At 35.4% G+C, this 13092-nt stretch overlaps 1 protein-coding gene across 1 annotated transcript in view; it reads right to left on the reverse strand.

The window, feature by feature from the left end:
- Nucleotides 1-10966: 10966 nt before the first annotated feature.
- Nucleotides 10967-13092, reverse strand: part of CALCOCO2 (calcium binding and coiled-coil domain 2) — a 147650-nt gene continuing 145524 nt past the window's right edge. The window contains exons 13-14 of the mRNA XM_053697277.1: nucleotides 12248-12338; nucleotides 10967-11669 (exon numbers count right to left, since the gene is read on the reverse strand). Of these exons, the coding sequence (XP_053553252.1) occupies nucleotides 11548-11669; nucleotides 12248-12338 (213 nt within the window). The 3' untranslated portion in view covers nucleotides 10967-11547. The remainder of the gene's footprint in view (nucleotides 11670-12247; nucleotides 12339-13092) is intronic.

Below are 13092 nucleotides of genomic sequence, written 5' to 3' on the forward strand. Positions count from 1 at the left end.
GTACTTTAGCTTTGGTATTGGTATCCCATAAGTAATGGATGATCCGTGGACTGGATACACTTAACAAGAGAAAACATAATTTATGCTTACCTGATAAATTTATTTCTCTTGTAGTGTATCCAGTCCACGGCCCGCCCTGTCACTTTAAGGCAGGTAATTTTTCCATTAAACTACAGTCACCACTGCACCCTATGGTTTTCCTTTCTCTGCATGTTTTCGGTCGAATGACTGGTAATGGCAGTTAGGGGAGGAGCTATATAGCAGCTTTGCTGTGGGTGGACTCTTGCAACTTCCTGTTGGGAAGGAGAATATATCCCATAAGTAATGGATGATCCGTGGACTGGATACACTACAAGAGAAATAAATTTATCAGGTAAGCATAAATTATGTTATTCCTATTTAAAAACTAAATACTTACCTATAAAATAAACCCTAAGATAGCAACAATATAACTAATAGTTACATTGTATCTAGCTTAGGGTTTATTTTTATTTTACAGGCAAGTTTGTATTTATTTTAACTAGGTAGAATAGTTACTAAATAGTTATTAACTATTTAATAAACTACCTAGCTAAAATAAATACAATAGTACCTGTAAAATAAAACCTAACCTAAGTTACAATAACACCTAACACTACACTATAATTAAATTAATTCCCTAAATTAAATACAATTAAATAAAATTAGCTAAATTACAAAAACAAACAAACACTAAATTACAGAAAATAATTAACAAATTACAAGATTTTTAAACTAATTACACCTAATCTAACCCCCCCAAAATAAAAAAAAGCCCTACCCTACACTAAATTACAAATAGCCCTTAAAAGGGCCTTTTGCTCTTTTACCTGTAAAAAAAAATTACAAATCCCCCCCCCAACATTAAAACCCACCACCCACACAACCAACTCTACTCTAAAACCCACCAAATACCCCCTTAAAAAAACCTAACACTAACCCCTTGAAGATCACCTTACCGGGAGAAGTCTTCATCCAACCGGGCTGAAGTCCTCAACGAATCTGGCAGAAGTGATCCTCCAGATGGGCAGAATTGGTCCTCCAGACGGCAGAAGTCTTCATCCATCGGGTCCATCTTCAAGACATCCGATGCAGAGCATCCTCTTCTTTCCATGGCGACTGAAGAATTAAAGTTCCTTTAAGTGACGTCATCCAAGATGGCGTCCCTTAGATTCAGATTGGCTGATAGAATTCTATCAGCCAATAGGAATTAAGGTAGACAAAATCCTATTGGCTGATGCAATCAGCCAATAGGATTGAGCTGGCATTCTATTGGCTGATTGGAACAGCCAATAGAATGCCAGCTCAATCCTATTGGCTGATTGGAATGCAATCAGCCAATAGGATTTTTCCTACCTTAATTCTGATTGGCTGATAGAATTCTATCAGCCAATTGGAATCTAAGGGATGCCATCTTGGATTATGTCACTTAAAGGAACCTTCATTCTTCAGTCGCCATGGAAAGAAGAGGATGCTCCGCGTCGGATGTCTTGAAGATGGACCCGCTTCGCGCCGGATGGATGAAGATAGAAGATGCCGTCTGGATGAAGACTTCTGCCCGTCTGGAGGACCACTTCTGCCCGTCTGGAGGACCACTTCTGCCGGATTCGTTAAAGGAATTCGGCCCGGTTGGATGAAGACTTCTCCCGGTAAGGTGATCTTCAAGGGGTTAGTGTTAGTTTTTTTTAAGGGGGTATTGGGTGGGTTTTAGAGTAGGGTTGGTTGTGTGGGTGGTGGGTTTTAATGTTGGGGGGGATTTGTAATTTTTTTTACAGGTAAAAGAGCTGATTACTTTGGTGCAATGCCCTGCAAAAGGCCCTTTTAAGGGCTATTTGTAATTTAGTGTAGGATAGGGCTTTTTTTTATTTTGGGGGGGCTTTTTTATTCTGTTAGGGGAGATTAGATTAGGTGTAATTAGTTTAAAAATCTTGTAATTTGTTTATTATTTTCTGTAATTTAGTGTTTTTTTTGTACTTTAGCTAATTTTATTTAATTGTATTTAATTAAATAAAATTAGCTAAATTACAAAAACAAACAAACACTAAATTACAGAAAATAATAAACAAATTACAAGATTTTTAAACTAATTACACCTAATCTAATCTCCCCTAAATAAAAAAAAGCCCTACCCTACACTAAATTACAAATAGCCCTTAAAAGGGCCTTTTGCTCTTTTACCTGTAAAAAACAAATCCCCCCCCCCAACATTAAAACCCACCACCCACACAACCAACTCTACTCTAAAACCCACCAAATACCCCCTTAAAAAAACCTAACACTAACCCCTTGAAGATCACCTTACCGGGAGAAGTCTTCATCCAACCGGGCCGAAGTCCTCAACGAATCTGGCAGAAGTGATCCTCCAGATGGGCAGAATTGGTCCTCCAGACGGCAGAAGTCTTCATCCATCGGGTCCATCTTCAAGACATCCGATGCAGAGCATCTTCTTCTTTCCATGGCGACTGAAGAATTAAAGTTCCTTTAAGTGACGTCATTTTTTGGGGGGGCTTTTTTATTCTGTTAGGGGAGATTAGATTAGGTGTAATTAGTTTAAAAATCTTGTAATTTGTTTATTATTTTCTGTAATTTAGTGTTTTTTTTAACTTTAGCTAATTTTATTTAATTGTATTTAATTGTATTTAGTTTAGGGAATTAATTTAATTATAGTGTAGTGTTAGGTGTTAGTGTAACTTAGGTTAGGTTTTATTTTACAGGTAAATTTGTCTTTATTTTAGCTAGGTAGTTTATTAAATAGTTAATAACTATTTAGTAACTATTCTACCTAGTTAAAATAAATACAAACTTGCCTGTAAAATAAAAATAAATCCTAAACTAGCTACAATGTAACTATTAGTTATATTGTAGCTAGCTTAGGGTTTATTTTACAGGTAAGTATTTAGTTTTAAAAAGGAATTATTTAGTTAATTATAGTAATTTTATTTAAATTTATTTAAATTATATTTAAGTTAGGGGGGTTAGGGTCAGACTTAGGTTTAGGGGTTAATAACTTTAGTATAGTGGCGGCAACGTTGGGGGCGGCAGATTAGGGGTCAATAAATGTAGGTAGGTGCCGGCGATGTTAGGGACGGCAGATTAGGGGTTAATATTTAACTAATTTTTGCTAGGCGGGAGTGCGGTGGTTTAGGGGTTAATATATTTATTATAGTTGCGGCGATGTCCGGTTCGGCAGATTAGGGGTTAAAAATTTTATTTTAGTGTTTGCGATGTGGGAGGGCCTCGGTTTAGGGGTTAATATGTAGTTTATGGGTGTTAGTGTACTTTTTAGCACTTTAGTTAAGAGTTTTATGCTACGGCGTTGTAGTGTAAAACTCTTAACTACTGACTTTAAAATGCTGTACCAGTGTTGACAGGAGAGGGTCTACCGCTCACTTTTTGGCAGACTCGTAATACCGGCACTATGCAAGTCCCATTGAAAAAAGAGGATACGCAATTTACGTAAGTGGATTTGCGGTATTTCCAAGTCTGGCCAAAAAAAGTGAGCGGTGAGCCTGTACCTGCAAGACTCGTAATACCAGCGGGCGTTAAAAAGCAGCGTTGGGACCGGCCAACGCTGCTTTTTAAGCCTAACGCACAACTCGTAATCTAGCCGAATCTGTTATAACTAAAAACACACAAATTATTGTATTTTTCTTTAACATATTGAATATATCATTCAAATATTCACATTATAGGTTGGAAAAAGTATCTGAACAAAAGCTCATTAGATTTGGAAATTGGCAAACCTGGTGTCCAATTTATGAAATGAGATTGGAGGTGTGGGTTAGAGCTACTATACAAAGGGACAGTCTACACCAGAATATTTATTGTTTTAAAAGATAGATAATCCCTTTATTACCCATTCCCTAGTTTTGCATAACCAACACAGTTATATTAATATATGTTTTACCTCTGTGATTACCTTGTATCTACGCCTCTGCAAGCTGCCCCCTTATTTCAGTTCTTTTGACAGACTTGCATTTTAGCCAATCAGTGCTGACTCCTAGGTAACTCCACATGCATGAGCACAGTGTTATCTACAGTATATGACAAACATGAACTAACATCTTCTAGTGGTGAAAAACTGTCAAAAATGCATTCAGATAAGAGGCGGCCTTCAAGGTCTAAGAAATTAGCATATGAACCTCCTAGGTTAAGCTTTCAACTACGAATACCAAGAGAACAAAGCAAAATTGGTGATAAAAGTAAATTGGACAGTTGTTTAAAATTACATGCCCTATCTGAATCATGAAAGTTTATTTTGGACTAGTCTGTCCCTTTAAAGGGACACTGTACCCATTTTTTTTCTTTTGGGATTCAGATAGAGCATGCAATTTTAAGCAACTTTCTAATTTACTTCTATTATCAATTTTTCTTCGTTCTCTTGATATCTTTATTTGAAAAAGAAGGTATCTAAGCTGAGGAGTCAGCAAATTTGTGGTTCAGAACCATGGACAGCAATTGTTTATCGGTGCTGCCAAATCAGCAAGGACAACCCAGGTTGTTCACCAAAAATGGGCCGGCATCTAAACTTAAATTCTTGCTTTTCAAATAAACATACCAAGAGAATGAAGAAACTTTGATAATAGGAGTACATTAGAAAGTTGCTTCAAATTGCATGCTCTGTCTGAATCACAAAAGAAAAAATTTGGGTACAGTGTCCCTTTAAACATTTTGAATTTGCTATTCACAAAATACATTTGTTATTGTGAATCATGCCTTGCAAAAATGAGCTCTGTGATCAAGAATGCTGTGTTGCATAAATCTGGGAAAGGTTACAAAGTTATTTCAAAGAGCTTAGATATTCATCTGTCCACTGTTAGACAATGTGTCTATAAATGGATACAATTTAGTACTGGGGCTACTCTCCCTAGAAGTGCCCATCCAGCCAAGATGGCTCAAAGGGCACACAGCACAATTCTCAATGAGGTTAAAAAGAACCCTAAAGTGACAGCTAAAAACTTAAAGAAATCATTGGAACTGGTTAACATATCTGTTCATGAGTCTACTATATGAAAACACTGAGCAGGCATTGCAGGACACAAATAAAGATTCTGTTTTCCACAAAAACACATTGCTGCATGCCTGACGTTTGCCAAAGACCACTTTGACACTCCACAATGCTACAGTGAAAATGTTTTGTGGACCGATGAAAGGTTGAGTTGTTTGTGAAGAACATGCAGTACTATGTATAGCGTAAAAAGGGCACCACATACCAACATGAAAACAACATTACAACGGTTAAGAACGATGGAGGGAGCATCATGATTTGGGGGTTGCTTTGCTGCTTCGGGGCCTGGACCACAGGCTATCATTGAGAGAAAAATGAATTCCCAAGTTTATCAAGATATCCTACCAGGGTGGCTGAGTACCAGCTGATGCTCATTAGAAGTTGGGTGATGCAGCAGGACTATGATCATAAACATCAAAGTAAATCCACTACAGAATGGCTTCAAAAAAAGAAAATCCACCTTATGGAGTGGCCCAGTCACAGCCTAGACCTCTACCCCATATCGCTGAGCTGAAGCAGTTCTCGGAGGAAGAGTGGTCAAACAAATCCTCCTAAATGTTGTGCAGGTCGAATCCACAGCTACTGGAAATGCTTGGTTGAGGTTATTGCTGCCAAAGGATCAACTAGCTATAAAATCCAAGTGTTCACTTACTTTTTACACAGTCCTGTGAATGTTTAAAGGGGACAGTCAACACCAGAATCTTTGTTGTTTAAAAAGAAAGATAATCCCTTTATTACCAATTCCCCAGTTTTGCATAACCAACACTGTTATATAAATACACTTTTTACCTCTGTGGTTACCTTGTATCTATGCTTCTGCTGACTGCCTCCTTATTTCAGTTCTTTTGACAGACTTGCATTTTAGCCAATCAGTGCTCACTCCAGGCTAACTTCACGTGCATGAGCTCAATGTTATCTATATGAAACACATGAACTAATGCCCTCTAGTGGTCAAAATGCACTCTAGAGGCAGTCTTCAAGGGCTAAGAAATTAGCATATGAACCTCCTAGGTTTAGCTTTCAACTAAGAATACCAACAGAACAAAGCAAAATTGGTGATAAAAGTATATTGGAAAGTTGTTTAAAATTACATTCCCTATTTAAATCATGAAAGTTTTTTGGGATTTGACTGTCCCTTTAATGGGATGTGTTTAATAACAACATGAAAGATTATAATTGTTTGAGTGTTAGCTTAAAATGGACATAAAATCAATTTTTTTTTCTTTCATGATTCAGATAGAGCATACAATTTTAAACAATTTTACATTTTACCTCTATTATCTAATTTACTTAATTCTCTTGGTGTCATTTGTTGAAGGAGCATAAATGCACTTCTGGGAGCTAACTGAACACATAGGGGCCTATTTATCAAAGGTCTTGCGGACCTGATCCGACAGTGCAGATCAGGTCCGCAAGACCTCGCTGAATGCGGAGAGCATTCTGAAGACCCCCCAGGAACACGGACCTTCAAGCTCCGTTCGGAGCTTGATAAATGGGCCCCATTGGGTGAGTCAATAACATGAGGCATATATGTGCAGCCACCAATCAGCATCTCCTGAGCCTACCTAGGTATCCTTTTAAAAAAAAGATACCCAGAGAACAAAACAAATGATATAATAGAAGTAAATTGGAAAGTTAATTAAAAGCACATCCTCTATCTGAATCATGAAAGAAAGAACTGGTTAACAGCTCTGTTCATGAGTCTATTATATTGAAAACATTGAGCAGGCATGGCAGGACACGAAGAAAGACACATCTCCTATCTGAATCATGAAAGAAAGCATTTGGGTTTCATGTCCACATTGGGGCCGATTTACCAATGTATGGCAAACATGATACGTCATATATCGCTGAATGCTCTGGTGAACTGCTTGTGCAATGTTGCCCCCTGCAGAGTCGCGGCCAATCGGCCGCTAGCAGGGGGTGTCAATCAACCTATCGTATAGGATCAGACGGATTAACGTCCGCAGCCTCAGAGGCAGCGAAGCACAAATGTAGTGTAAAAAAATACATAAAAGGTAAAATTAATTTAAATAGATGAATAATACATATTGCAATGATCTCTATTAAGTATAAGCAACTGCTTAGTGCTTTTTAAAAAAAAAATAATTACAACAATGGAACAGACTGTTTAACATCTCAGGAGTGTGTACTCTTCAGCCATCTATGGCAGCACTGTTTGCAACAATGTTTACAGCAATGTTATACATAGTTGCAAACTGCTGCCCCATGGCTTACTCTTTAACAAAAGGATACCAAGAGAACTAAACAAAATTGATAATAAAATCTATAAAAAATCCATTTTGTTTAATTTAAATTAATTACATCAATGCTTAATGAACTTTGCTTATGAGCTAGGTGACAATTTAAAGGGACAGTGAACACCAGAATTTTTGTTGTTTAAAAAGAAAGATAATCCCTTTATTACCCATTCCCCAGTTTTGCATAACCAACACGGTTATAATAATACGCTTTTTACCTGTGTAATTACCTTGCATCTAAGCTTCTGCTGACTGCCCCCTTTTTTCAGTTCTTTTGACAGACTTGCATTTTAGCCAATCGGTGCTCACTCCTAAGTCACTTCACGTGCATGAGCTCAATGTTTTCTATATGAAACACATGAACTAATGCCCTCTAGTGGTCAAAATGCATGCAGATTAGAGGCAGTCTTAAAGGTCTAAGAAATTAGCATATGAACCTCCTAGGTTTAGCTTTCAACTAAGAATACCTAGAGAACAAAGCAAAATTGGTGATAAAAGTAAATTGGAAAGTTGTTTAAAATTACATGCCCTATTTAAAAGAGTATACCATAAACCTATTTCCCAAAATACACTTCTGCATGCTAGGAGTATACATCTTATGCATGTATTATAAGATATTACAGAGACAAGAGTGAGAATTGGAGGAGGATATCTCACAGATATTTCTAGTCGTACTAGCTTATAATGTCTTTCAATAACCTGCAAAAAGGTTGCACTTCTTCTCACGGACTCTTATTAAGAGACCTGTTAGGAAAAGATGTGGTGACAGAATTTGGCTTTTAGGGAATTGTGACGTTTTGGGATTTTTAAACTGGACACTAGATTTGTGTGAGTAGTATGATCCCACATAAGCATATGCCATGTTATCTCATTTACATTTCCAATTGACATGTCTATAGTAGTATTGATTCATCATGTTCTATTTGTGAGATATTTTATCATATTGTTCTATGACGGTGCTTTGAAAAAAATATTTCACTACTTTGCATATCTGATATCCCATAAAATCAAATCTCTTCCATCCTCTTAATTCACAATTGAGATGAATTCTATTGTTAAAATCAACGAGCCGATAAATGCCTTATAATGGTCATTACTGTATATACATTCTGTAAGTTAAGACTGTCCCTTCCTGTGGGACTTGGTGTCAGTGCGTTCATTTAAATCCATCACTTCCATTGCAAAAAATGTAATTTTACCAAACCGATTTTGCATGTTTTATTTACTTATTTTTTCTATTTAACAATGCAAACGTATCTTCCTTATCTTCTTAGCCTAACCCCTTACACAAGCTGGAAATCCTCAAATGAAACTTTGCACCCCCTCCCACATCCTATCCTCTTTTAAATGCAAATTGTTAACCAGCTGCTAAGCGAAGATTTGTATAAGGATATATAGTTTTATTGCACTTGTTACTGTTCCCATGGGTTACACCTTTTGATTTCCACTGAGTGTGTGTCTGTGTATAAACAAAAATAAGCACTGTTTTAATATAATAAATAAAATACACTAAAACACAGTTTTAGCAAATGCAGTTCATATTTATATCTCTTAAAAAACCCTGAAGGAATATGCTTTTTTTGGCCTCCTTGGATTTAGGCATTTTATTTACTATTAGTATTATTTTTATATACATTTTTTCTATTTGCATATTATACTTTAGCAAATGATCATTGTGTTGAAAATAAATATCTTAATATTTACATTGTCCCACAAAACGCCTTTGAGTAGTGTTTATCTTATACTCTTTGCTATAGACAAACAGGGACATACATAAATAAGCTTCTCATACCTTTGTAGTATCTGCTCCATATTATTAATTATTATACATATAAGAATATGTGAAACTAAATTTTTGATGCCTTCAATTTTAATATAATTAATACATTGATAGCGTGTTATAGAGGACATTTTTTTTTATATCAGTAGGGCATTCTACCTTACAACTTAGAATTCAGATTATAGATCATGTCCAACCATTGAGAAGGGCGGTTAATAGGGAGAATAGTCTGAAACATACTGGAGTCTATGTTTCCTAGAGGCATGAATAAGGGGATTTGACCCCCTTTTTGTAAATTATATATGATTAGGGTTGCCAACTTTCTTGGAAGAAAATACAGGCCATGCTAATTAACATAAATTTGCATAAATAATTAAACAGCATAACACAAAAACTAAAGCAGATAGGACTTATTTGAAATGCTCATTTGTTTATAACTGGTATTCATCACAATCAGAAGAAGTTTCACTTTGACAGGGACTTTCAATATTTATTCTTTATTTTCTAAATTGACATGAACCTTAAAAATATCGGTCGTGTCGGTAAAATACCGGCTGGGTGGAAACCCTATATATGATGGAGGTCAGTCCCTGTGTATCCCCTTCTTAGTGACTCAATTTAGTTATGTTATTTAGAATACCATGTACTTGCTTTGCAATAATGTTTCAATGTAAGCTATTATTATTAGTATTATATGTCCAGCCACTAGGTATCATTTGGTTGTAAATATTTGTTGTATCCACTTTTGGTTGAGTTAATAATGGTTTAATATGGGTGAGTTTTAGGACACCTGTTCTGTTAATTGTGAATATCCTGTTGGCGCTTACCACAGTGGTATCTGCTTCTGTTACAGTATCACGCTAATGTGTATTCTAGAACAAGTTATTTGCACTTAGTCATGATCTAAACGTGTATTCAGTGGCATAACCTATCACAGTGATATGGAACTAGAGTGTAGTTTTGCAGAATGTCATGATAATGTCAAGTGTCTTGTTGATCTCACCAATCACAGGTTTGGTAATGGTCTGTCTGGTGATCTAGCTTTTTAATAACGTGGAATTATTTTATGTTTTTCAAGGTAAATAATGTTATGGATGGAAAATTCATAACTGTGAATGTCCCCTGTAAAAGAGAACTCCTACTGTCACCCTGACTTTATTCTCCATAGCCCTTTACACATTCTGCTCTCTGTTTCATCACATTCTCTCCTAAACATCCTGGGTTTTCTACATACATCATTCTTATATCACAGTGATACAATTCCTCCTCCATTTTGTTTTTGTATGTAGAGACTGTCAAAGACCTACAATTTCCACCTAGTTGTCTTTTTTTTGTAGACTGGAGCTTTCCGAAAGTGTATTGTTTATTTTTTATTATCTAACTCCCCTACTTTCATCTGAACTCCTCAGCTAATTGAATATGCTGAACCTAAATTTAATATCATGTGCATGAAAGAACAGGTATTAAGCCTATTGATACATTTTTTTTGCGTAGAAAAAAGTTAACTTTTTAAATAAATTCTGAAACAGAAGGAAATACATAATATTAAAATGTCTGCTGCTCACTTGCCTAAATGGACAACTCATACAGATCTATTGGTGGCCAGTGACTCATCTATGCAAGGATAAAAAAAAAAAAGGTATATTTTTTAAGTTTATAAAAATGTAATATACATTAAAATATTGTTTACATACAACACAAAGAAAATGACTGATATGTCTACAAAAAAACACATTCTCCCATACAGTGCAAATGCTACATGTTCCCCTAAGTGCCAGCAGGGGGCAGACAAACACAGAGAATGCAGTGTATGTACACATTTCATGTTCATTGTGATTACTGGAGCTGTGGAAAAAAAAAACATTTAAATACATTTCTCTATAAAAAAAAATCTTAAGATGCTGATCTGAAAACAATATTTATTTATAGTATTTTAATAAATGTAAACAATTCTCATTGGATATGCAAATTATATAACAATATTAAAGGATTTGGCAAGGTGGGGAAGCATAGTAATCTTAAATATCTAATTATAGAATAGCTAACAAACTGCAGCATAGCCTGATTTAGAGACAAGAGGAACATTTACTACACTTTGCAATATTATAGTATTGATCCTCCAAATTTTCAGGATTAGGTTTACTGTGAATGGTGATTATTTTTGAATATTATTATATGTATGCTCATGTCACCTGCAGTTTTCCAACACCCTATAAAAAAAAAAAAAGACGATAAAAAAACAAAAAACTTTGAGAACCAATTAAATTAAAGTTGTGATCAGACTGGATTTGGACAATTCATTACACAGAATACTTTGTTGTTTTAAACTAAAATTAAAACTATTTTAATCATTATAGCTAATAAAAGGTTTTATAGCTGAGTACTTTGTATTATCCAGATGCCGTACATTTAAAATGCTGTAGAAATGGAGAGGATTTTGGCCCAAGAAGCAGACAGGCTGAAGTCAGAGCAGGTACATACTATTCATCATATTCATGGCATATGACATGATCCTGGAACACTTGTCTGTCTCTCTCCAAAAACAGTTGTTCACAATGCGGGCATTTTAATGTATTCATCTCTGTACTGGTGGGATATGGATCTGAAAATATAAAAGTAATTAATCAGTACTTTATCTATTATTTTATATTTAATCCCCCTCTGCAATATTTTAACAACTGAATTGACAGTAATATATATATATATATAAATAACATTTCATTCACATGTAGTATTTTTCTTATAATTTAGTTTGAATTCCCAGAGTCAAATCAAATTTTCTCTCAGCATTTATATGTTTCATATCAAAAGTTTGGCACATAGTAGGGCCTGTCTCAAGATATATATATATTCTGGAACAATTTCAGACAGGAGAAAAAAAAGTAACTATCCAGGAAAGAAAAACACACTAGTCCCTTAGTATTAACTACAGGAAAAAAGGCAACATTTTTACTTGTCTGCTGTAAATTTTCTCTCATCCACTAATCCTTCACAAGTAAGGTACTTTACTAAGCACACAAATAAAATGTTGCCTGGTCAGCTTTTAATGACCCACTGTCCTGTGCTGCAGAGTGGGCCTGTGGATGAGAAATTTCACATATTACTGTAATCTAGTTTGTCATACAACCTGGAGATCTAAGGTCTGAGGTTTAATACATAGGACTCGTTCAGGATGCATACCATATGGATTTCCATAAAATAGATGAGCAGCCTCAAAAGGGCCCTGATCATAACGAAATTTTCTAAGCTCTTCAGTCTCCACCTTTACTCTCTGTAAAATAAATAAATACATAAAAAATTTAGCAATATGAAAATCACCATCATTTAAAAAAAAGGTTGCTTGTTTGTCAATAATGTTCCCATCATGCACTGTGGTATGCAAGGCTGCAAACTCAGTAACTGTCCACTGAACCGCGAGTAATAAATTAGGACTAATAAAAAGTTCTGCATTCTTTTTGCTTGCCTGTTTAGGGCTCTCTGAATAGAGAGGAAGCTAAAGAGAAAAAAATGGGGGAGAGATAAAGAAAAGACAAAAAGAAAGATAGCAATAAAATGAGAGAATAATGGCACCTTAGCGTAAGAAAAAGGGACACAAACACAAACAGCAAGAGAACAACACAAAAGACCTGAGCTGAGCAATAGAGAGGGAGTTTAGTAGTGCAGATGGATTCGCCATCTTGAATATAACAATATATATGTAACACTTGTTCCAGACTAAATAATACAAATCTTAGAACGTTCTATATATTTTATCTCAAGTTCTCAAAAGACTAAACACCTATATCACCCAAACTGCATAAATGACAACTGCATGACACTAAAAGAAAATGAAACAATACAATTCCTTTATACGATATAGAAAGATGGCATTCTTACTTGGAGGGACACTAGCAATTAAGCACTGCATTGCAAAATAAAAGTTTTAAAATTAATTAACATTATCACAGTTTGCAAGGTTTTGAAAATCAAGAGGAGCTTTAGGTATATTCCTCTTCAAAAGCCTGGCAGAATCAACATTACTGGTC

The sequence above is a fragment of the Bombina bombina genome, chromosome 1 (genome assembly GCF_027579735.1).
Source record: "Bombina bombina isolate aBomBom1 chromosome 1, aBomBom1.pri, whole genome shotgun sequence".
Lineage (NCBI taxonomy): Eukaryota > Metazoa > Chordata > Amphibia > Anura > Bombinatoridae > Bombina > Bombina bombina.